Raw genomic sequence first — 23,191 nt, 5'->3', positions numbered from 1 at the left:
TCTAGTATTTCCAGAGGATGAGAACTCAGGCAGTTGTATGTTGAGGGGCCTCTTGAGTACATAGTGGCTTTTCAGTTAGTCATGACTTTTCCCATCTTGGAGTCGTGTCCCAAACCTTGACCTCATGGCTAAGGAGAACAAGTGTGGTTCTGTGCCATTTTCCTTTTCTTAGAAACTGGGTTTCCCAGTTTGATGACTGAATGTGCTGACACCGTTTCCCTTTGGGCAGATGGGACTCAAGTTGCCACCGCAAAGCCTGGGGTGGAGACTTGGTCATCATTCAGACATTGATGAGCTTGGAGCTCCGCTTTCTTTCAGTGACTGCCTTGAGGCTTTCGTGGCACTCCATATGGGCCATTTGGTGCCAGGTATTCCGGCCCTGGGTTTGCCATCAGTTATGTGGACGGGGCATTTCATTAAAATTTCCATTAACTGTTTTTTCTTTTTTTAAGCCAGTGAGCAATTTATAGATTCATTAACTTTTTACTACACTTGTGAAGCCAGGAAGAGGGGAATAAAGGAAATGAAATATTTGGTCCGCAGAGTTTCACTAAAAGATGGTGGCCCTTAAATATGGAGGAGAAAAGCTGGATAATTAAGGCTGATTTGAAGAAGCATTTAGGAAGGGCTGGGATCTTCCAGAAGGATCCAGAACTGGAATATCCTGGCAAGGAATACCACCTTTTACCACCCCTTCCCTGCACACTGAGTAGCTGATCTGTCCTTTTGCTCAAAATGATTGATTTTTTTCCCCACTGGGTGTCTGTCCACCCCCTGATGACAGCCTCTCATGGGAAGCATACCGCCTCAGGACTAACTCTGACTGTGACTCTGAATGTATTTCCTTGTTTGGGGGTGCAGTCTGACTCCTCGTAGTCCTCTCATTGCATTCCCTTTTGGGGGAGTTAGGGATGGCATGATGGTTGAGTGATGGGCCTTGGGGCCAGATAAGCTTGGGTTCAAATCCAGGCCCTGCTGCTAACTAGCTGTGTGATTTTGGATAAATGTCTTCACCTCTCTGAAACTTATTTTTTTAATCTATAAAATCATGGTAGTTTTAGGAACTCTGAGAAGTCTCAGGAAAGTGACAGTAGTATGTTCTACCACACACTAAGTGGTGAGGACAAAATGGTTTACTAAGGATGCCTGACCCACATTCACATTCCAGACTTGCCATGCAGTTGGACTGCTCACCTACAAACCTTCTCAATTGAATTCCATTCCCTAAAACAGCAAGGCACATCTCAGGACATCAGTTTCCCCTGTTGGAAAGTAGATGAATAATCTCTAGTTAATGAGGATGTTGGATGAGATCAGACACATTTAATGAGCCTTTTAGAGTTGCTGGCACATAATAGTATCTTAATACATACTAGCAGTCATATATCTATTGTGGTTGCAACTACATGCAATATAAAAACTCTGCTCCCAGGGTCTACTGTATTAAAAAGGCAATAGGCTTAAAGATGACTTTCCCCAAGAGCCTCTTAGAAAGAGAAAATCTCAGTAGGTGAACGTACTTCGAGGTCATCCTGTTCGGCTCCCAGGTGGAGCTTGGATGCCCTAAGTGTTGAACTTCCCATTGAAGGGGTGTGTACCCAGGCCTATCCTCGGGAGAGATGGTAAAGGCAGGTCTTTGTAGAGTCACAGTCTTCTTCAATCAGGAGTAGCATGGAACCCTAGGAAATCACCTCATCCTAATACCTGCCTCTATAGATGTACAGCATGAGTATTTGAAAGTATAATGAATTTTTCCTCAAAAGTGGTAATAATGGAAAGCGAAGCAGGAAAGAGGAAAGTATCATTCAATTTTGAGCCATCCAGGCCAAGTGCTTTTAGGGATATTGTATACGTGCATGTGGTATTTGTTAGTGTAAACTTTATGTAAAGTTATATATAGAGAGTTTGATTCTGTTCTTGTCACTTCAGTCAGTTAACCTCTGCTTCTTCCTCTCTGTAACGGAAATCATGACTCCTACCTTGTGAAGAATTAAATGAAGTAATGGATATAAAAAAATCACTAAACAAATGTATGTGGGGGATTGATAGAATATGTTATTCCTGCCTCACTCCAGACTCAGGCTTCCGGGAACTTGAGTCATCTTCCCCTTTAAGGATGCTGTGTAGACACACTCTCTGTGCTGGGCTGTCTGGTGGGCACTGGGGAATCCAGAGGCACAGCCCCTGCCTGGGAAAGATGGATGGTCCAGCTGTGAAGACAGGTCATAAAAAGATGACTGAGTATAGCAGCCAGTTGATCAATATCTTTTGAATGGTCCAGGCAATAAGTGCTTTAAGAAAACAGGAGAGGGAGATTGCCCCTGTGGCCTGGAGGAGGTGGGAATGGAACCCAAAAGGAAGGGGAAGGGCCCTTCCTTTCTTTGCAGAATGTAGTTAAATGAAGCCTTTAGCAACAACTAGGACAAAGAGGTTCTGGGGGCTGAGTCTGTGTGGGGTAGGAATGCATTTGCCTTTTATGATACTGTTCAGCAAACAGCAAAGATGTCCTGCGTGCCTCTGGAGTGTCCTTGAATGTGGAAAGTTCTAGGGCTCTAGGAGTGGGTTTCCCCTAGCCCAGCTGGTGTCATACTGTGGTCCCCAGAGCCTCTGATCGTCATCCCTATAGGTCTGGTCAAGGGATGCTTCTAGAGTGTCCACTGGGTGCTTGGGTCTTCTGGGCAGGGGGTTGAGGAGAGCATTACCCTTCCACATGATGAGTTTTCCATACTTTTCTCAGCAACACTGGAGTTACAATATGCTAGAAGGATACCCAAGCAACCTACATGTTGGGGGACTGGGCTGTGTGGCCAGGCATCCATTTCCCAGACTTCCAGAGTTCTTTAAACTCCAAGCTGTGATTCCACTGGATAGTGCAGAGGATGGTGCAGTTCAAGACAAGGCAGTTCTTGCTGATGAGGAGGCTGGAGTCCAAATGGGGGGCTGGACTCAGGTGGACTCTTTAGTTAGCTCTGCAGGGCAGTGTCTTCAGGTGGATCCTGCACTTCTGGAGTTTCCTATCTGAACTGATCTGTTGGTTTGACCTCAGTTCCATGCCTTCCTTTTCCTTGCTGTGCTCTGTATTGCAAGGGATTGCATTTCCTAGGTGCTCTTGCTCTCTGGCCTTCAAAAGTTTAACCAGTAGGATGCTCATCAGGAAGACTGGAAGGTGAAAAGGGAGGGAGAAGCCTGGGGTACTTCTTCTCACCCATTCTCTGCCTCTGGTGGTGTTTTCTGTTTAGCTCCAGCCCTTCCCTGTATGGTCCACCCCCAGTGGGCAGCCTTTTCCATAATTTTACTTCTTGCTGGACCAGCCCCAGTTTCTGATAACACCATTTCATCCCTTTTATCTCTCAGGGCTATGGGTGGTAGCAGCAGCTCCCCCATATGCTGATATCCCTGGTTTTCTCTCTGTCTCCTGTTTGCCTTCTCTATTCACTCATCACCTGTATTCTCAAATCCTTATATTAAATTGCCTCCATTTAAAGGGCCTAGAGTGACTTCTCTTTTTTTTTTTTCTTTTGTCTATCCTAGACCCTGAAGGCTATTCCCAAATCAGACCCCTTAGAGAGTTTGACTGGCTGTTGCCACCCTGACTCACCCCGTGGAAGTCACTGTAAGCTCATGACTGCCCTAATGAATTCAAGGTACCAGATTTCCACGCCCCACCCCCCCACCACAAAGAAAACAGAATTGTAGAATAATTTCAAAATAGTCTGGTTGTCTAGATTTCTCAGCAGGCACCCATTGGGATGTGCAGAATTACAATCTTTCATTTCTTCATGGGCCTCTCATTTTGTAGGAATATGAGTGATTCCTTCCTTTCCAGCTGTGAGAGGAACTATTTTGCATCTACTATTTTGATTTTGAAAAAAATTCATGCAGTTGTTCTCCCCCTCCCCCTATTTTCCTGGGCTGTTGATCTTGTGATATATTTATAGAGATTGTGGTTGGCTGACCAGGAGTTATTTTGCAATAGGAATTTGTAAGATTTCTACTTTGAGCATGTGTTCCAGACTTTTCTCTCTTAAAAAAAAAAAAAAGTCTTACTTAGAACATCTACTTTGCCCTTCTGTAATTATTTCTCTTTCACAGCAAAAGTAAGCCCTGCACTTTACACATATTTTTTTCTATGTATATTTCTTTTGTCTCTGGTCTTCTTTCTTCTTTGATGTCTCTTTTTACTACATATTTTAAAAGCCCTCAGCTTCTTTCTTCTATGTGGGAATAGGTTTGCAAATGAAAATGTGACCAGAAGAAGGGTGCTTTGGGGGTCAGGAGGCCTCAGTTTCTCTGTCTGTAAAAGAGGAGCATCCCAGCACTTTGGGAGGCCGAAGCGGGTGGATCACCTGAGGTCAGTAATTCGAGACCAACCTGACCAACATGGTGAAACCCCATCTCTACTAAATACAAAAAAATAGCTGGGAGTGGTGTCTCACGCCTGTAATCCCAGCTACTCGGGAGGCTGAGGCAGGAGAATCGCTTAAACCCGGGAGGCAGAGGTTGCAGTGAGCCAAAATTCTGCCACTGCACACCAGCCTGGGCAACAAGAGTTAAACTGTGTCTCAAAAAAAAAGAAAAAAAAAAGAAGAGCATTGGACTAGATTAGAGGGGGCAAGCATGCTTCCATCCCCAACTTTACCATACTCACTGCAGACATTAGTAATCAATCACAGCACTCTTTCTAACCGAGCTCTGCTGTGACCTCAGAATCTTTCTCAACACATGGTCCCAGGCAGCCACTACTAAATGGTTAGAACAGGCCATTCTTAAACTAGATGAAATGATTCCTTGGACCCCATTCACCACTCTGGCTCTCTGACTATTGGAACTACAATTCCTTTATGTTTTAAACCAGTTGACTGACTTTTATGAAGCCTCATCTTGACGTAACACATCCGTAGACCTAGGTACTATGGAGCTGTCACAGAGAAGCTGAAAACAGCAAGCCACCCTCACGGAACCTACAGTTTGGTGGAGAGCAAGGCTGCCGAGTGGCGATGTTCTTAGGTGTGCTCAGGCACCTTCTTGGTGCTCTGGGATGTTGTCCTGTGGTCAGGGAAGGCTTCCTAGAGGTGGTTAGAGTGGACTGTCGTCTAGGCAGTGAGACAGCCTTAGCAAGTTTCAGAATTAAGAGAGTCCTCAAAATTCTCAAGTTTATAGCTAGAGAACAGAGGCCCAGAGGAAAAAGGGACTTGCCCAAATTTTAATAAGTGGTAGTAATTATAGCTAAAGTTAACTACTAATAAATCATTTTATAAAAAGTAATGATTTATATAGGTAGTACTTATATACTGCTTAGTAAGTGTCAGACACAGTTCTGAGAGTTTTATGTATTATGAACTGATTTGGTCCTCAGTCACCTTGTGAGGTCAGTACTGTTATTATCTGCATTTGACAGATGAGGAAACTGAGTCACAAAGGTTAAATGACTTACCCAGTGACACATAGTGTGTAAGTGGTGGAGCCAGGGCTCGAACCCAACCCATCTGCCTGTAGATACTATGCTGGGAACTACTGTGCCAAATAAATCCTGCCAGCCGGAGTGATCAGAATGTGTTTGGCTTTTTAAAAAATATATTAATTTTACTTACCACCATCAATGTAATCTTAATGACATCATCCAGATCTGTGGCTCATGTAGTGTTGTTAGCACTGGCTGAGAATATTACAGACTCTCTATCACTTCATCCACCCAACAGCCGTGGGATGGGGGGACTTTTATCTCTATTTTACATCAGAGGAAACTAAGGCTGAGAGACAGGATGTGTCGAGCTACTAAGTGGCCCAGGCAGAATTTGAACTCAGGCCTGACTGACTCCAGATGTCAGAGTTGGAATGTTTCTGAGAGGCCATCAGTCCAGCAACCTCATTGAACAGATGGGTAGTCTGAGGGCCAGAGACTGCCTCTCGAGCAAGTCAGAGGAGGGCCTGGTGCTAACAGGGGTCTCCTAGAGTATAAAGTTCCTCCTCCCTGGTGAGGCCGTCCAGACATGCCAGACATGCCAGCATTACCCTGGCCATATCAAAGGAGGCTGAAGCCTTCGGTTCACTAGGAGAGATTTGAGGACAGCCTCTTCCCCTACTGCCATACATAGAAATACCTAAGGGGGTGACTTAAAGCCTTGTCCCTGAATTCTGGGTTCACCTAATTTGGAGTTTGCAACCCTTTGTATTTGTAATAGGTTTTTCTCTCCATGAAGCAAAAAAAGTTTCCTTTTTTTTTTTTTTTTACCCCCAACCCCCACTTCCTGCTGATCTGAAGTGAATATTTATCACATATTTAATGAGTAATCTGAGTCTCAGCTTGGTGAGGCTGTACCAGGACATGGTTTATGGCTGATCTGGTTTTAACTCGCTCCAGGCGGTTTTCCCTAGAGTTTTCTGTAAAATCATAAACCTGGAGAGAGAATTTTTGTGGAATTCAGTCACATGACTCACTCTTTTGTAAATTGAGAGATTAACTGTGACTGGAAAGAACTGAGATTCATTTCTTTTTTAAAAAAGAAAACAAGCAGAGCAGCATTTATGCACCCAGAGGAGCGTGTCCATGCTGAAAGACAAGGGGGCAAGTCACTCTCTCCAAGGTCACCCCACCAGCCTTGGAGGCAGGATTGCATAGGATTTGAAAATGTGGATTTGGACTCGGAGTATCTGGGTTGGAGTCCTGGCTGAGTCTTTCCCAGCTGGTCCCTGGACCCAGCATGCCTCTAAGTCCTCCCCTGCACATGGGGACTGGTGACATCCCCACCTCTTATGGTAGTTGAGAACATTAAGTGAAATGATGCATGCTGTACCCTGAGCCAGGGCTGGCACACGGGAGGTGCCCAGTGGATGCTGGCCACTTCTAGATTGCTAGGATTACCTTCATTTGAAGCCCTTTATGCTGAGTTGATGATACTAGCTGGCACTACATAGATGGAAAGACCCTGTTCCAAGCACAACTAGCTCATTTAATCCTCACAATGGCTCTGTGAGGTGGGCAGTGGGATCTCCCCATTTTACAGATAAAGGAACGAAGGCACTGAGAGATCATGATGCATCCAGCGTCCCATTCACACGTTTGTGCCCAGGCTGATTCCCATAAACACTACCCTGTTGTTGCTGCTGGCTTCTTTCTTCCTGGTGTACTGCTGGAGCCTGGGGGCATTTTGCTTGCTGGTCCCTGGGAGGGAGACCAGGCTTCGCCTTGCCTTAGCTCAGACCTCAGCCAACCCTCCCTGGACTTTGACATCTACCCCCAACTGGTCTTGGTGTCTGTCATCGCCCTAGCCAGCAGCCCATCGGAGGACAGAATTCTGACCATGTTACTGCCCTGCCTGGAGCCCCTGATGGCAGGTGAAGCATATATGGGAGCTCCCTGCTATCCCTGAGAAACTCTTTTGTAAATGTGAAATTTCTTCAACATAAAAAGTGTTTTAGGCTGGGCGCGGTGGCTCATGCCTGTAAATCCCAGCACTTTGGGAGGCCGAGGCAGGCAGATCACCTGAGATCGGGAGTTCGAGACCAGCCTGACCAACATGGTGAAACCTCGTCTCTACTAAAAATACAAAATTAGCTGGGCGTCGTGGCGCATGCCTGTAATCCAAGCTACTCAGGAGGCTGAGGCAGGAATTGCCTGAACCTGGGAGGTGGAGGTTGCGGTGAGCCGAGATTGCGCCATTGCACTCCAGCCTGGGCAACAAGAGTGAAACTCTGTCTCAAAAAAAAAAAAAAAGTGTTTTAAAAAATAAAAACAACACCTCACTGGGCCGGATCTAGGAAAAACCTCACTCTTTTTGAAACAACATTTAGAACACTTTCTGATCCTGCCCAGCTGGGGGAATAGAATGAACACACATTAATCCACCAGAAACTGTTATAGTACGTGTTGGACTCGTGCAGACTGAGGGCTCCAGCCGTGGTGGCATCTGGTACCCTGGGATGGAAACCAAACTGTGCCTTGGGTGGTGAGTCCCACATAGCCCTGCAGGGGAGGCTGCTGCCTCCACCTCTCTGCGGATTTCCCCCTTTTCCTTTATTTTTTTATTTTTATTTATTTTGAGATGAAATTTTGCTCTTGTTGCCCAAGTTGGAGTTCAGTGACACGATCTCAGCTCACTGCAACCTCCGCCTCCCGAGTTCAAGCGATTCTCCTGCCTCAGCTTCCTGAGTAGCTGGGATTACAGGAGTCCACCACCATGCCTGGCTAATTTTTTGTATTTTTAGTAGAGACAGCGTTTCGCCATGTTGGCCAGGCTGGTCTCGACCTCCTGACCTCAGGTGATCCACCCGCCTTGGCCTCCCAAAGTGCTGGGATTGCAGGCATGAGCCACCACGCCCGGCCCCCTTCTCCTTTAAACGTCGTGACTCAGGCCTCAGGTTTGGAGGTGAATTCTTCTATTATTCCATCCCTCCCAGGGGCCCAGGTCTGTGCATGAAGGAAACGAGGCCCTCTGCACATAATCTAAGACTGGCAGGAGTTTCTCAACAGCTGCTGCAGTTTATTTAAACAACAACAGCAATGAAAATCTGTGTTCCCAGAGCAACTAATATGTGCCGGCATCTTGCTGGGTGTTTTCCTCACATTATCTCAGTTGATCTGTGCTGCTCCCAGTAGCTCTCAGTCCTGCAGCTTTCTCTCCTCCACCACCTTCCCCAAACCGCCATCATCTCTTCCCTGGAAGGGGACAGTGGACTCTCTGTGCTGGCTACCACCTCCAGTCTGCATACTGCAGCTCGCAGTTGCTTTTGGGGTGCATATGCCTTCCAAGTCTGTCCATAAGCCTCCAGCTCCCTTAGCCTGACTTACAGGACTTACTCATTCGTGACTGTTGACAGTGATGTCAAAGACAACGATGATGATGATGAAGACTGTATTAGGGTCTGGATCCAATCTGCATGGCTGCCTATCAGAGAGAGAAGAATCCACCTGTACCTGGAAACTCACAAGAAGCAGACAAGACCCACACTGGTTCCATTCCAGGCATGCATAATTTATGTTTTAACATTGGACCTCAGAGAGCCAGGGCTTGAGAAAGACATAAAAGGTATCATAACTGAGAGGCGTAAAGAAAGTAGTCATTTTCCCTGGCTTTCCCTTGTAGTTGGAAACTTGGCCAGTCAATCACAATGTCTCTGGGGCCTCCTGCGGAGAAGATGCCTAGACCTGGTTTGGGGATGGTCTTCACATTTCTGTTCCATGGAGCATTGTGGCCACTCTGCAGCAAATGAAAAGGGGAAAGATCAAACCATTGTTCCTTCTCCTTCAGAGCTGTAAGCTACCAAGTCCAGAGGGAGGCGTGGGCTCTGGCCTGAGGGTCTAGTCAGGAACTCGTGTGTGAGCCTGTGCATGTTGGGTGGGTTGGGCCCTTCCTTCATTGGTGAAGCCTCCAGAGAAGGCTACAACCCAGCGAAGTTCACGGGCCTGGGTTTCCCAGCTGGGCAAGGTGGTGCCCTTTTCCTCACTGCCCTGCACGAGGTGCATGTCGCTCCCTGCCATCCAGCCTGTGTTAGCTTTACCTGCATCTACAGTTTTATTCCCCCTGTCGAGTGTGAGCTCTGTGCTCCCTATTCCAGTATCCCTCTTCATAGAAGCTCTTCCTGACCCTGAAGTCTGTTGGATCCTCTTGTCAAAGATGCTGACAGAACCCAGACTTTTCCCTTCAGAGCATGTATCTCAGGTGGTAATTATAAACTGATTGATTGAAGCCATTAAGTCATCAATGCCTGTCCCCTTCACTGTTCTTGTTGCTGTTGTGTCCCCAGTAATTATTTTAGTTCCCAGCCCATAGTAGGCATTTACATCATAATACATAGTGGTATTTGGGCGAATGAATAAGGAACCAGGTCTGATTCATCTTCGTATCCTCCACCGGCCAAGGCCTTGCCCAGAATCACACATCTAATAGGAACTTCATAAATATTTATGGAAAAATGGGACGAACTCATGTGAGTTCCAGCTCTTTCAGGCCAGGGTCTTCTCTAGCAGCCTCTTGCCAGTCCTCAAGCCTGGAACCTAGGGCAGTCAGTGGCTTTGAGTTACCGTGTTCAGTTGGGAAGAAAACACAAAATTAAAAACCAAGTACAATGTGTTAGACACATACCACTGAATATGATCTAAGAGGCAAGGTCTAATTAGAGAATTTATCATATATTTGGTTTCCCAGGAACAGAATCCTCTTTGTAACTTGCAAAGCTCTTTATAACTTTTTCAGCATTGGCCCTGGCACTTTTAAATGGCGTTTTTTAGGGACACCTGGTGAATAAATGCTGGAGCTACCTGTGCCTGAGTTGGAGCTCTGTAGCTAGACAGAAAAACAGTTCATCCATATGGTTTGGGGCTAAGTTTTATTCATTGGTTCCATAGGGGAAGGGCCAAATATATAGAGGAAATGGCTGTGGACTTGCGGTGAGAAGATGTGTGAACCTTGGCCAAGCCATTGGCGGTGGTGTGACCTTGGATAAGTCACTTAGCCCCTCCAGCTGCTTGGTTAATTCTTGGTCAAAGAGGAATATTTAAACCGCAGTGTTTTCCCTGCAGGGTTACCGGGAGGATCTCATTCAGCGTAACTATCTGTAAAGTACTGTGCTGATGGTTAGTATTCTCATGTGTGGGAGAGATGCAACTCCATTTTTCTTGGTGCTAAGGCCCATGATTTTTGGAATCTTCCTTGACTCTTTCTTTATCTCATACCCCACATCTAATTTACCAGCACCAACCAGTATATTCAGAACTCAACCTTTCCTCACCCTCTTCAGTCCCTGCCACCATCATCTTTTCCCTGGACTGCACCGTAGCCCCGCCAGCCTTCTGTTTCCCCCCTGGCCTCATGGTCTCCTTTCAACACAGCAGCCAGAGTGATCTTTCTAAAATGTAAGTCAAAGTATGTCACTTTGCCAAAACCTTCTAGTGGCTTTCCAGAGTAGAAGCCAAGGCTCTTCCGTGGCCTGCAAGGCTCTGCATGAGCTGACCTCCCATGATCTCTCCTCCTCTTGTCCTTATGTACTTTGCCTCAGGTATCCTGGCATTCTTGCTGTTTGCCAAGCACACCAGGCATGCTCCTGTCCTGGGGTCATTTGCACTGGCATCCACTTTGCCCCAGACACCACATGGCCAACTCTCACCCTCTTACAGTGTTCACTCAATGATGCCTACCCAACCACCCTACTTAAAATTGCAGCCTGTGGCTCCTCCCTTGTCCCCAGCATTCCTGACCACCCTATCCTTCCCTGTTCATGACTCCCCTGCCTCCCCCACACACCATAGAACTGATTACTTTCAAGCATGCTATATGTTTTACTTATTTATTATGCCTAATGTTAGCGTCTCCCCCCACTTGAATGTAATTGCCACAAGGGTATGGATATATCCCAACTGCCTAAAATGATGTCTGGCATGTAGAAGGAGCTTGATAAATGTTTGTTGGACGAATGAGTGAATTTTCCTTATTTGAGTCTTGTGCCTCAGTGGAGGAGACAGAAAGTTACATGTTAAGTTTTGGGGATTCACTGGCTTTTGGAAAGGAAATAGATATATAAATAAAGTTTGAGTTGTTTCAGACCAACTGTCCTCTAAATATTAGGGGACATAGAATCATCCTCTGGGCAGGTCCTGGGTTGGTGGGTGCTTCTTGCAAGCGCAGTGCCCCCTGCAGGCCTCCAGGTTAAATGCACTTGGTTGCACCCACTGCCGAGGTCACATATCTTCCTGCAAGGTTAATTGTACCAGCTGGTCGTTTAAAACAATGTTGATGTTTGTACTAACATATAAAAATATATGAAATATGTATTATGGTGTCATATGTGTTTGGTAGTTTGAATGTAATATTCAAATGTATTGGTAAGAATTAGTAAGCTACAAGACTTCAAAGGGCATTTGAGCATGCAGAGAAACTCCCATTTCTCTCTGGGTTCATGTTCATGCTTCCCTTCCATAAGGGTGCACAGAAGCCTGAAAAATACTGACCACTGGGCATTCAAAATTGTCCCCTAGTGGATTTGAGGTCTTCCACCCAGAGCCCCGCAGAGTACTTGCCACATAGTAGGTTTCCAAGAACTATCTGCTGAGTGAATAAAGGAATGATTAATTATTTGAGGTCAATTGATATATATCATTCAAGCATGATTGCCAATGCACCATTCATCTAAGCAACCTCATTGTCAGTATTTTTTTGAGAAACAATCATAATTAACAGATTCAACTATATTTGCCGAGTATTCCTGTGCCAGGCCCTGAGCTGGGTGCTGGTGACATGGTCATGTGTGGGATGTGGCCTTTGGAGGAGGGGCAGCACACACCCTGGGGGGTGACAGACGCTTCAGGAACTGCAGCCCCAGTCCCAGTCCCGTAGAGTTGGTTGATGTCTGCGTATCAGCAGTGTTGGGAAAACAATGAACAGGCACAAATTAAATCTAGCTGGGGGAGGAGGGAGCCATTCAATTCTCTAGAGACCAAGTAATTTTTGAGTTGCGGTGGGGGAGGAAAAGGCAAAATCCTAATTATAGCACTGTGAAAATGTGCTGCGCCAGGTCCATCTTGAGCTTGGCTAGCTGAGGCGCCATCTTGGAAATGCCCCTTCCAAGATGGCGGCCCCCTTCTAACCTCACAGAGCTAGGGGGACTGTGAGGCCCCCACATTTGTGGCAGCACCTCAGCCTCCCCGAGCCTCAGGCTCGGTTCTCTTATCGAAGAAAGGCATTTCATTCTTCGAGATCAGGCAGCCAGGACCTAAGGAGCTGTTTTTCCTCCATTGTGCAAGCATGACAAATCATTAATTTTTGATTGATTTGCTTAGAATTATGGGCGCCCCAGCATTCTTTCCGCCGCTGAACAGCTGTATAACAAATGAATATATCAGTGTGCACAAAAGATTGGAGATCTAAGAGAAGCAATTACATTGGCCACCCTCCCCCACCCTCACCCCTTCCCGGGCAATGAAGGGAGGAAATTTTTACCAGAAATTCCTCAAGTGGCTTAAAAAAAAAATGCCATTTTATAATTGAATTAAATCTTTATCTCTTCATCTTTTGCAGCAGGTTTTTCCAAACACACAGCGGTTCCCCACGTGCTTGGGTTCTATCCATCCAGGAGGAATCTTTAATAATGAAATTTCAACTTGTGAGAATTAAAACCAAAATGAAAAAAAGGAAAAAAAGAAAAGAGCAAATTCTACCCCTCCTTTCTGCTTTTTTTTTTTTTTGGTTGCTGCTATTCCTTTAAGATTTTGGAACCGTACCAGTGCACTAAATGTGACCTCCATAACTTTTAAATTAAGAATTTATGCTGGCTTGAAATTTATGAAATATTTCAGCATGAAAGAAAGCCTTTTTCCCTCAGGAAAATTGAGCAATAAATCACAGCACTGTGGATTTACTGCCCTAGAGCCAGCGAGAGATAGGATTTTTTTTTTTTTTTGCTTCATTCTGAAAAAAAAAAAAAAAAATGTAATCATATAAGACAGCTTAGCTGCTATCCTCCCACTCTCTAGAATTTTTAATTTCAGCTGTTTCTGCTTGGATTTATTTCCAATATTCCTGCTCGGCTTTTCAATTTCCTCAGTTATTAAATTTTAATTCAGTGCATTAGCATTTAAATTAAAAAAGGGTTTATTTTATCGAAATCGTTGGCCAGCCCCCATCCTGGAGCACACGAATTGCCTGTTTCTGCCATTTGCACAAAATGTGAAATGCAGCTAATGTCTTACAACTTACATTTGCACAAATTTAGAAATAAAATTTCTGGGTTTGGAATAATATTTTCTTTCCAAGAAAACCCTTAATAAGAGAATGGAAAAGAACAACTTCACATTCATTTGGGAGGGAAGAGGAGGGTCGAATGAAACCAAAAATAGCCTTGCCCAGGTCCTGAGGGGAAACTGGTGAATAAGGAATGGGTGGGGCTGGGAAGAGGGGACAGGCACCCTTATTCGGGGCTGGAGGGCTTAGATACACCTTCACCCCAGCTTCACGAGAGTGAGAAGGAGGATCTCACTGGGGTCCTCCTTATTTTATTTGTCATAGAGGAGTCTGGTTTTAAGGTTGGGTCAACTCCACATGGAGTGGGGGAGACAACCTGATTTAACCTCCTTCCCCGCCCCCATTTTTTACCTATGGAGAATCTCAGGTGCAGAGAAAGGAACGAGCTTGTCTGAGGTTCAAAATGAGACTCAGAGCCAGGGAAACAAGCTACATCCTTAAGGAGCACACAGTCCAGTGGCGGAACATGGTGGAACAACAGCAGCTGCAGTGGGAGTTTCCATTACCTGAGTAATGACTACGTATACCAGGGCTGCGCTTAGTACTTTAGTGACATTACTGTCATTCTGGCTGCACCGTTGGAGAAGGCCTTCGGGCTGTGTGGTCTGGTGGCCACTCATGAGATGCCGACTTGCAGCTTGGGATTCGGGGAAGGCCTTGAGGCAGAAGACCCATGGTCCACCCCAGGCTGGCTCTGCGACTCGTTCGTCTTATACATATCATTCTGTTTTTCTGTGCCTCAGTTTCCTAGACCCAATAAATAGTGGCCTCTATAACTATAGGGTTGTCAGTGATTATTTTCATTATTATAGCCAAGCACTCACTAAGTACTTTTACATGCTATTACATGTTTTACCTTATTTAAGCTATCTCAAGTCCCAAGCCAGTCCCGTGAAGTAGGTCCTGTGATGAGCATCTTGCCATTTTGCAGAGGAAGAAATCGAGGCCTTGGAAATACATGTGACTTGCTGAAGATCACAGAGCTAGAAAACGGCAAAACCAGGACTTGAACTCCGATGTTCTAACTCTAAACTCTGTTCTCTTAAGCTTCGGTTCAAATTGAGACTCAGGTCAGTTTGCACAGGGTACAGATGAGTTTGCTGTTTAGGTTGAATCATATGAAACTGCTGGTATTAGAACATTTTGGCCTCAGCACATGGCAATGTCAGAGGTTCAGCTTAATCCACTTGGAAGGGAATGGCTGTGATGTATTTGTAAGGACAGACCACACCGGCCTGGCGTGTATGGAACTCCACCCTGGGAGTTGGTGTTCCCAACACAGTGGACTTTGGCTCTGTCGTCATGGTGTAGCTGGACTTGGCCAGGCCCACATGCTGTGATTGCCAGGTGCTGTGATACTGACACATGTGTCTTGGACATCTCCCACTGAATCCATTGTCCATCCATATTCCAATGAAGCAACTCTCATCTGCTACCATCTGAACATCCCACACCCTGCCCAGGTAGAACTCTCCTCTAGTTGCCCCAGTTTCCCAGCAGCACCACCTGAGTCTCTGCAAAAGTATTTGACAATTCTTTGAATATTTTTAGCACTTTCTCTTTGTTTTATAAAAATGGGTGGAAAACAGAAATGCGTGCAGCTACCAGTAACACGAAGCTGAAGTATCATTCACTCAATAAAAGAGAAACAAAGGTGGAGATTATTAGGCATGCTGAAAACAGAGACTCTTATCCCACGCTCTGTCACGTGTTTGCTGCACTTGAGCTGGTCAACTCTGTGTGAAATTGTGAAGGAAAAGGACAAAAATGACAACTTTAAAAGTGTGTGTGACAAGCTAAAAATACACGCACAGAATTAAGTCTGAAAGGCGAGAGATCCATTTGGGAGTTAACCATTTTTTAAAGATCTCTGGGGCAGAATTTCCACCCGTACCACTTCTGCTGCTTATGATACAAACATTCAAACAACTTCAGCCTGTTTGCTTTGCATATAAGTTTTGAGGAATGCAAGATGTTGGAAAGAGGCTGTAATTGATCTGTTATTTTGCTCCCAGTGAAATGATATGCAAACCATTTTCTGCTTTCTTGTTTCTTCTGTTGAAATAATACATGGGCAGCTCATTAATTTCTTCCTCCCCGACCTCACATTTCTCCCTCCCTATTCATCCTTAACCTTTCCCTTTCCCTTGTGTGGGAAACAGGAGCTGTTTGATGTCACCCCATTTCCCAACTGGCTCTCCTGAATGTCGGTGGGAAGTAAAATGCTCCAGAACTGAGGATGTTGGACTTTGGAGTGACCCAGACCTGAGCTTAGAGCTGTGGGACTTTTGATAAATACATTCTTTGACCTGTGTTCTTGCCTGTAAAGTGGGGATATTATGGGGTGGAGGGGGGAGGACCTATGGTGAGGATTAAATGAGAGAAGGCATTAATGTCCACATCCTAGCGCCTAATGGGAAGTTCTCCCTGGGGAGCAAGTGTGGATGCCCAGTGGGACCAGACAGGGGCTGGGTGATTATAAGGCAAGAGTGGAGGATGGAGGCTGTGGAGAACCACGTATGTCAGCTCTAGCTGCCTGTCACCATGTAGGACTGGGTATCATGGGGTTATCCAGTTTAATAAGAGAAGGTGGAGATCTCGCCTTTTTTCAGTGCAATTCTTTTATTTTTATATATTGCCAATTTGTTTGAATCGAAGTCCGCCATCTGATTTTGCCAGTTTGCAACTTCTCGTAAGCACTCATCAAAAGGTGTTTTATTTCAGGTCCTCAGTCCTTCATCCACAATCCTGAAATTCAGAAAAACTCAAAAAGTTTTTATAACTGATGAGGCAGCAGAACTTGACCTGAAGGGAGAAAAGGCTAGTGACGGTCCTCGTTGTTGTTTTGTTGATGTTTATCCTATGTAGGGTTACCTATGCATATGTTTTACGATAGAAATATCAATGTGTTTGATTAGCGGGGGCTCTGCCAGGGTTGTTTCAAAATATAAGACGTAGGGCGGTACATTACCTTTCTAAAATTGGAAAAATTCTGAATTTGGAAACACATATGCACCTGAATTTCAGACCTGTATTATCCTATGATTCTTATTAGAAGTGTTTTGACAAAGCTCGGGAATGTATCTTCAGCTGGCGGTGGTGGAGGATCTAGGTATTGTTCCCAGGTTTGCAATCTCCGTCAGCCTCTGCATTGAGGTCCCCCTGAGCACTGGTCTAGGAGTCAGGACCCCTGGAGTTTGTTTTCATGAGACTTCAGGTAGCTCCCTCTGTGCCCAAGGCCCCAGTCTCTGCATCTGAACCAGAATTGTATGATTTCTGAAAATTTCATTTGATCAGCTTTATGTCCCCCTCCCCCCACACCCAAATAAAAGAGATTAAGAACTGGCACTCTCTTGCCTTCTGCTCATAGGGTTGGGAGAAAGAATATTTTAACATAATAGGATTTTTTCCCTCTGGTTGGTAGGAATAAATCTACAGCTACTGTTTTATTGGAAATCCCAGCTGAAAATAAAAATGGTGCAATTCAATCTCAGATTTAGCTGGTTACTTACTTTTCACTGAGTCCCCAGGGCAGTGCAGTTGCTGAGTTTGTGTTGGCAGTGGGTGCTCAGTGGGATTTAAAGGGCCAAGCAAATGGGGTTGCAGGGAGGTGTTCTGACTCCCTCTTACCACTGGGCACAAGTTTGTCCAGCCTGGAGGAGCGGGACAGGGGCTTGTGGCCAGCTCACCCCACAGTCTGAAGGCTGGTATTCAGTGGGAGCTTGACGGGGTGGCAGCAGGTCAAATCTGCATCTTCTGCCTTGGCTGATGTAGGTGTTTTGGGTTTCTTTTGCAGGCTGACGGAGCCAGTGCAGCCGGAAGGAAAAGCACTGCGAGCAGGTACACTCCCTCTCCCGCCCCCAGCTTGTCCACCCATCGACTCAGGTCTTCATGACTAACAGTTACCACTCTCTGGTCCTCATCTTCCCCCTGGAAGGATGGGTGGTCCAGGCCAGCCCTCCTTGGCAAGAAGTATCCAGACTTCCCCAAAGAATGTGAGGTCATAGAAAGCATTTTCCATGTGGCTACCTGTGACCAGAATCCAAGGATGGTTCATTCCTGAACTGGCCATTGGCCACTCAAGTTGAGAACTTAGGAGTGAAGCATAAGACTAGGCAGAAAGACCTGGGCTGGAATTCCATCTGGGCTGCTGCATGGCTAACTCCTGGGGCAGCCAGTCCCATCCTTGTCCAGAATCCATTGGCCTATGTGCTAGTGTCATGTGCTCCTCTCTCTTTACCAGTCATGCCAAAGCAGGGGATAGGATACTCTGATTAGCCAGGGTGGAGAGGGGGTGGCCTTTCCTCACCCTCAAGGATGGCAGGAGAGGGGAGAGGGGTGGTCCCCAATGGAGAACTGGACTGTTTTTACCAAAGAAGGGAGAGATATCAGACAGGCCCAAGCTGTGGACATCATGACAGGTGTCACAGGTAGGTACTTGGTAATGTTAACACCCATGCTGCCGCTGCTGTTGCTGCTGTTATGTTGGGTAGAGCAAGGCTGGAACGGCCACATGACCTATATTTGGGGCTTTGGAGGCAGAAAGAAGGTAAGGGACAGACAAGAGAGATGGCTCCCCTGAATGCATACATAAAATCTAGAATCGATCCTAGGGTTACCTGTTAGAGCTGAGGGTCAGATTGTGAATGCCAAGCAGAAGAATTTGCCTGTTAGCCTGTGGAACACTAGTTCTTTAAAATGTTAATGGCTTTTTTTTGTGTGAGGAAAAAAAGGTTCTTTCTGTGGCCCAGTAAGTTCAGAGGACAGTGGGTTAAACAAAATTAAAAAGGTTTATTTGCTGTGAGACTTTCCAGATCTTTTAATATGCTAATGTGTGTGCTTGAGAAGAGAGAGCCAGAGAGAGAGAGAGAGAGAGAATCATGTTTCTCAAACTTCCTAACCATGGGACCTCTTTTTTTTTTTGACGTTCATTGCATTGAGCAAGTGTTCCTTGGAACGTGCTTTGAGAAACCATGGAAAGATATTGACATTCTCTGAGCAGGAGAGTAATGTGTTCGGCTTGGTGTTTCAGGAATACCACCCTGGCAGCCATTTGTTGGGTGGATTGGAGGCTAGTAGAATAGAGGCCATTATACCAGGCCGGAGGTCTCTGTAACCCAGAGACCTGTATTGTATGGCAAATATTTTACGCTTTGCAGGCTGTATGATCTTTGTGGCAGTTTCTCAACTCTGCCAGTATAATGCTGAAGTAGCCATGGCAATACCTAAATATGCCCATAAATGGCCATAGTTTGTCAACCCCTAGTCTAAACTGACCCCTACCTGAGAGCTTCTGCAACTGCTGTTCCCTGTGTCTGGAATGTTCTTTCTCTGATCTTCCCATGATGAATGCTCTTTCATCTTTCAGATCTGGAGTCAGTTCTACCCTCAGGGAAGCTTTCCCTGACCCTCCGTATCAAGGTACCTGCACCCCAGTATGTGGTGTGTGGCCTTCATAGCCTGTTTATGCTCTTTAATTATTTCATTTTCATTATTCATTATTTCATTCCCTTCCCTGTGTTCCTTTTTTTCTGTCTCTCTGAGAATGCCAGCTCCATTGGCAGAGAACATGTCTGTCTTGTTCACGGCTGTGGGCCTGGCCCCTAGCAGGCTCTCAGTACATGTTTATGGGGTGGGCACACTAGATGAGATGGAAGAAGATGTGCGAGTGATGTGGAGACAAGGAGTGTGGAGAGGAGCAGGTAGAGCTCAGAGATGGTGCACTTAGGCCTGTGGTCATTGGGGGTGACCCAAGTAGCCAGCAGCTGCCCAGCGTTTTGTGTTTCTCTCCTGGGTCCCTAGGAGTGGAATTTGTGTAAGAACAATGTGTGAGGTTGTGGCCTGCGGGGCAGTAGCAGTTGTCAGACTGGTGCCTGGAAGTGTTTCTTGGATCAGGAAATCAGGACTGAAAGGGGCATTGAGTTTGTCTAGACCACCCTGTCATTGTGCAATAGGGAGATCGAGGCCTTTGGGAGGAAGGGCCCTGCTTAGGGGCGTATAATGAGTCAGTGGCTGTGTTGGGCCTTGAACCTGCCAAAGCTGGTGCTTTCTCCACTCCTCAGTGCTATGCCCAAGTGAGGGTCTAGCCAGCCTCTCCCACTTTCCTCCCACTTTCACTAAGCACCTGCTCTGGTAGGCCCAGTGCTGTATGCTGTGAACTCAGACTGGTTAGGTGCTAATTTATTCACCCAGCCAGACATTCGAGTGTCTCCTGCATGGCAGGCACTGTTCGACGTACTTCGTGAATGAAGAGACAAAGCACCACCCACCCCTTGTCAGTCCTGTGGGAATGTGGTCTGCCCTCACTCTCTAATGCATGAATCTCTCCTACACGAGCATCTCTGCCTGGTGATTGTAGCCAGAGAAGAACAGGCAGGTTTTCCCACGGTGGCTGCCTGAATCTCTGAATTGAGTATTATCCCCCTAAGGCTGTAGTTGGTGGAAGAATGCTGAGATTGATTGGAGATGCCTGCCCAGTCAGAGGAGGGGTAGGGTGGCACGTGAGACATTGATTTGTTCTCCCTGCTAGCCTAGGCTCTCCATCACACATACTCAGTGACTGAGCCCCTGTGTTACTACCATGGCACCGGAATATGCATCAGGAAGGGCCACCCAAACCTGGGGTTGTGTGTGGCTTAAGGTGTAAAAACAGACTTTCTAATAGTAATGACTACCATTTGGTCAACATTTCTTTGTCAGGCTCTGAGCCAAGTGATTTATGTGTATTAATTTATTAATTTTTCTTTTCTTGGAGACAGGGTCTCATTCTGTTGCTCAGGCTGGAGTGCAGTGGTGCAATCTCTGCTCACTGCATCCTCTACCTCTTGGGCTCAAGCAATCCTTCCATCTCAGCCTCCCAAGTAGCTGGGACTACAGGCATGCAGCACTACCCCTGGCTAATTTTTGCATTTTTTTGTAGAGCTGGGGTTTCACTGTGTTGCCCAGGCTGATCTCAAACTCCTGAGTTCTAGTGATGCACCCATCTTGGCCTCCCAAAGTGCTGGGATTACAGATAGGAGCCACCATGCCCAGCCTTTATTTATTAATTTAATGTAATCTTTTTAACAACTTCATGAGAGAGATACTCTTATTATTCCCACTTTACAGATGAGGAAGCTGAGGCACAGAGAGGTTTACTGGCCCAAGACTGCCTAGGTGGAGGTAGGCAGTAGAGCCACGAAGTCTACCTGAGTCTGACTTCTGTGATGCACTTACTCACCACGCCCTCCTGCTTCTTGGTGGGAAGGGATCAGTTAACACGTGTTACAGGAGCCTGTTTGGGACCAGGGACTGTGCTGTAGGCTGGAGGCCTATCAAGAAGGTGGGACTCTGGAGGAGCTCACAGGCAAGTTTATAGATTTTGTGAGGAAAACTAATCCTTTGAAAGACCAACACACTATTACTTATATAGTGACTTGATGTTCAGTCTGAGAAGTGAATTATATGTTAAACGTCAAGAGAATGTTGTCGGGCCCGGTGCGGTGGCTCACCCCTGTAACCCCAGCACTTTGGGAGTCCGAGGCGGGCGGATCACTTGAGGTCAGGAGTTTGAGACCAGCCTGGCCAACATGGCGAAACCCTGTCTCAACTTAAAAAATACAAAAATTAGCCAGGTATGGTGGCACACACCTGTAATCCCAGCTACTCAGGAGGCTGAGGCAGGAGAATCACTTGAACCCAGAAGGTGGAGGTTGCAGGGTTGCAGTGAGCCAAGATCATGCCACTGCACTCCAGCCTGGACAACAGAGTAAGACTCTGTCTCAAAAAAAAAAGAGAGAACATTGTCAGTGTGGTGGCCTTAGCTGACACCACTGGTGATTTGACCACGGCCAGGTGGGATTTAGATGGGTAGACACTTTGTAGAGCATTAGAGCTCATTTAATCTCTGCTTCAGATGGAGAAATGAAGGGCCTGAGGTTCCCCAAAGTCAGAATTAGGTTAGACGGCTCTGAGCAGAATGACCTTGAAGGACCCCCAGCCCTCCAACGTGGGCTTCTACCCCCAGCTATGCTATGGCACACTCTGCTACTACGCCAGGGTCCGCTTTCATCCCAGCGCCTTCCTCTTGGCCTGGAACACATAATGTTATTTCTCCAGAGGGTCTCTGGCTAAACCCCAAAATCAACAGCATGGGCTGCTACGGAATTAGTGTTAAATTGAGGGGGACAAGGAGAGGTGGTGTTTCTGATCTTAAGAAACAACCGAATGTGGTTTGGTTTACTTCCCTGTAACCCAAACTGGGTCGATTTTACAAGACCAGTGATCCCAGCACTTGAGGTTAATGTCAATCTGGTCTGCAGGTTACAAATCATGTAGCACAACTCCAGCCAAACCCCACTTATTCTAAGGGTCAGGGAGACCGTGGGGCCTTAACTTTGGAAAATTCTGAAGGAAATGCAGTTTTTGTAATCAAGTAAATATAGTTACAGACTTGGTGTAATAAAGAATTGTATGTAAATATATCTATTTTTCTTTTGTCAGCTGAGGATTTTCAGAGCTGGAAGGACTGTAGAAAATCTAGTCCAGCCCTTTCATTTTAGAGATAAGGAAATCTGGGGTAGAAGAGGTTAAAGGGCTCATTATTTTGTTATAGGTTGCCCCACAAGTGAACAGGATCTTGTAGACAAGGAGTTTGGGGAGGAGAATAAGAAAAGATCAAATCTCATCCATGCATTCCACAAATATTTACTGAGTGCCTGCTAAGTGCTTGGCACTGACCTGGGTGCTGGAGGCACAGCAGTGAATGAAACAGACAGAAATCCCTGCCCTTGTAGAGCTGATGTTGTAGTGGGAGTAGAGCAGCTGTAATAAATACATAAAATATATGCTTGTTAGATAGTAACAAGTGTTGTGGGGGGAAAAGCAGAAGAGATTGGGAGAGCCGGAGACAGTGTTGCCTCTCTAATTTGAGCATTCAGGGAAGGTGAGTCATGAAGAAGGATCTGAAAGAGTTGTGGGGACCGAAGCAGGCAGTCATTTGGGAGAAGTGCATTCTAGGCAGAGAGAACAACAGGTGCAAAGGCCCTGGAGCTGGAGTAGCAGCAAGGAGACCGGTGTGGCCACGGAGGCCCTTGGAGACCGTTGTCAGGACTTTGGCCATTCCTCTGCGTGAGATCAGGAGCCACTGGGGAGTTTGAACAGAGAAGTGGCATAATATGATTTGGTTTTAAAAGGATCATTCTGGCTGCCAGGAGGATAAGATGTGATGATAGGTGTTGCCAAGGGTTCAGGACAGACAGGACCTTACACAGTAGTCTTAGAGCTGAGTTTCTTAAGGGCTATTTTTTTTTTCAGGCCTGAGGACTTTAGTTCAGCAAAGGATTATGTGTAGCCTGCATCCAAAAATGCACAGCCTCCTGTGTGTTTCTTGGATGGCCCCAGAGTGGAGCAGCTGTATTCCTGTGGTCCCCATTCTCCATGCCCCCCTGCACCCCCTGCCTGGTCTGTCAGGCATCTTC

General features: G+C 46.1%; 1 protein-coding gene and 1 long non-coding RNA gene across 40 annotated transcripts in view; one reads left to right on the top strand and one right to left on the bottom strand.

Moving 5' to 3' along the window:
* ZNF618 (zinc finger protein 618) overlaps window positions 1-23,191 on the top strand; it is a 180,649-nt gene that overhangs the window by 75,072 nt on the left and 82,386 nt on the right. For 36 of the 39 annotated variants that reach the window (XM_016961500.4, XM_016961499.4, XM_054658998.1 and 33 more), the window contains exon 2: window positions 17,530-17,573. The exons of the other annotated variants lie outside the window; for them this stretch is intronic. In XM_016961500.4, the coding sequence (XP_016816989.1) occupies window positions 17,530-17,573 (44 nt within the window). The remainder of the gene's footprint in view (window positions 1-17,529; window positions 17,574-23,191) is intronic. 39 annotated transcript variants of the gene reach the window in all.
* On the bottom strand, window positions 8,952-14,995 carry LOC134807635 (uncharacterized). Its single transcript, XR_010148592.1, has 2 exons — window positions 14,590-14,995; window positions 8,952-9,197 (listed from the first exon to the last, which is right to left on the bottom strand). It is a non-coding gene; the product is annotated as an uncharacterized LOC134807635 (long non-coding RNA).

The sequence above is a fragment of the Pan troglodytes genome, chromosome 11 (genome assembly GCF_028858775.2).
Source record: "Pan troglodytes isolate AG18354 chromosome 11, NHGRI_mPanTro3-v2.0_pri, whole genome shotgun sequence".
Lineage (NCBI taxonomy): Eukaryota > Metazoa > Chordata > Mammalia > Primates > Hominidae > Pan > Pan troglodytes.
This window is presented reverse-complemented; position numbering and strand designations above follow the sequence as displayed.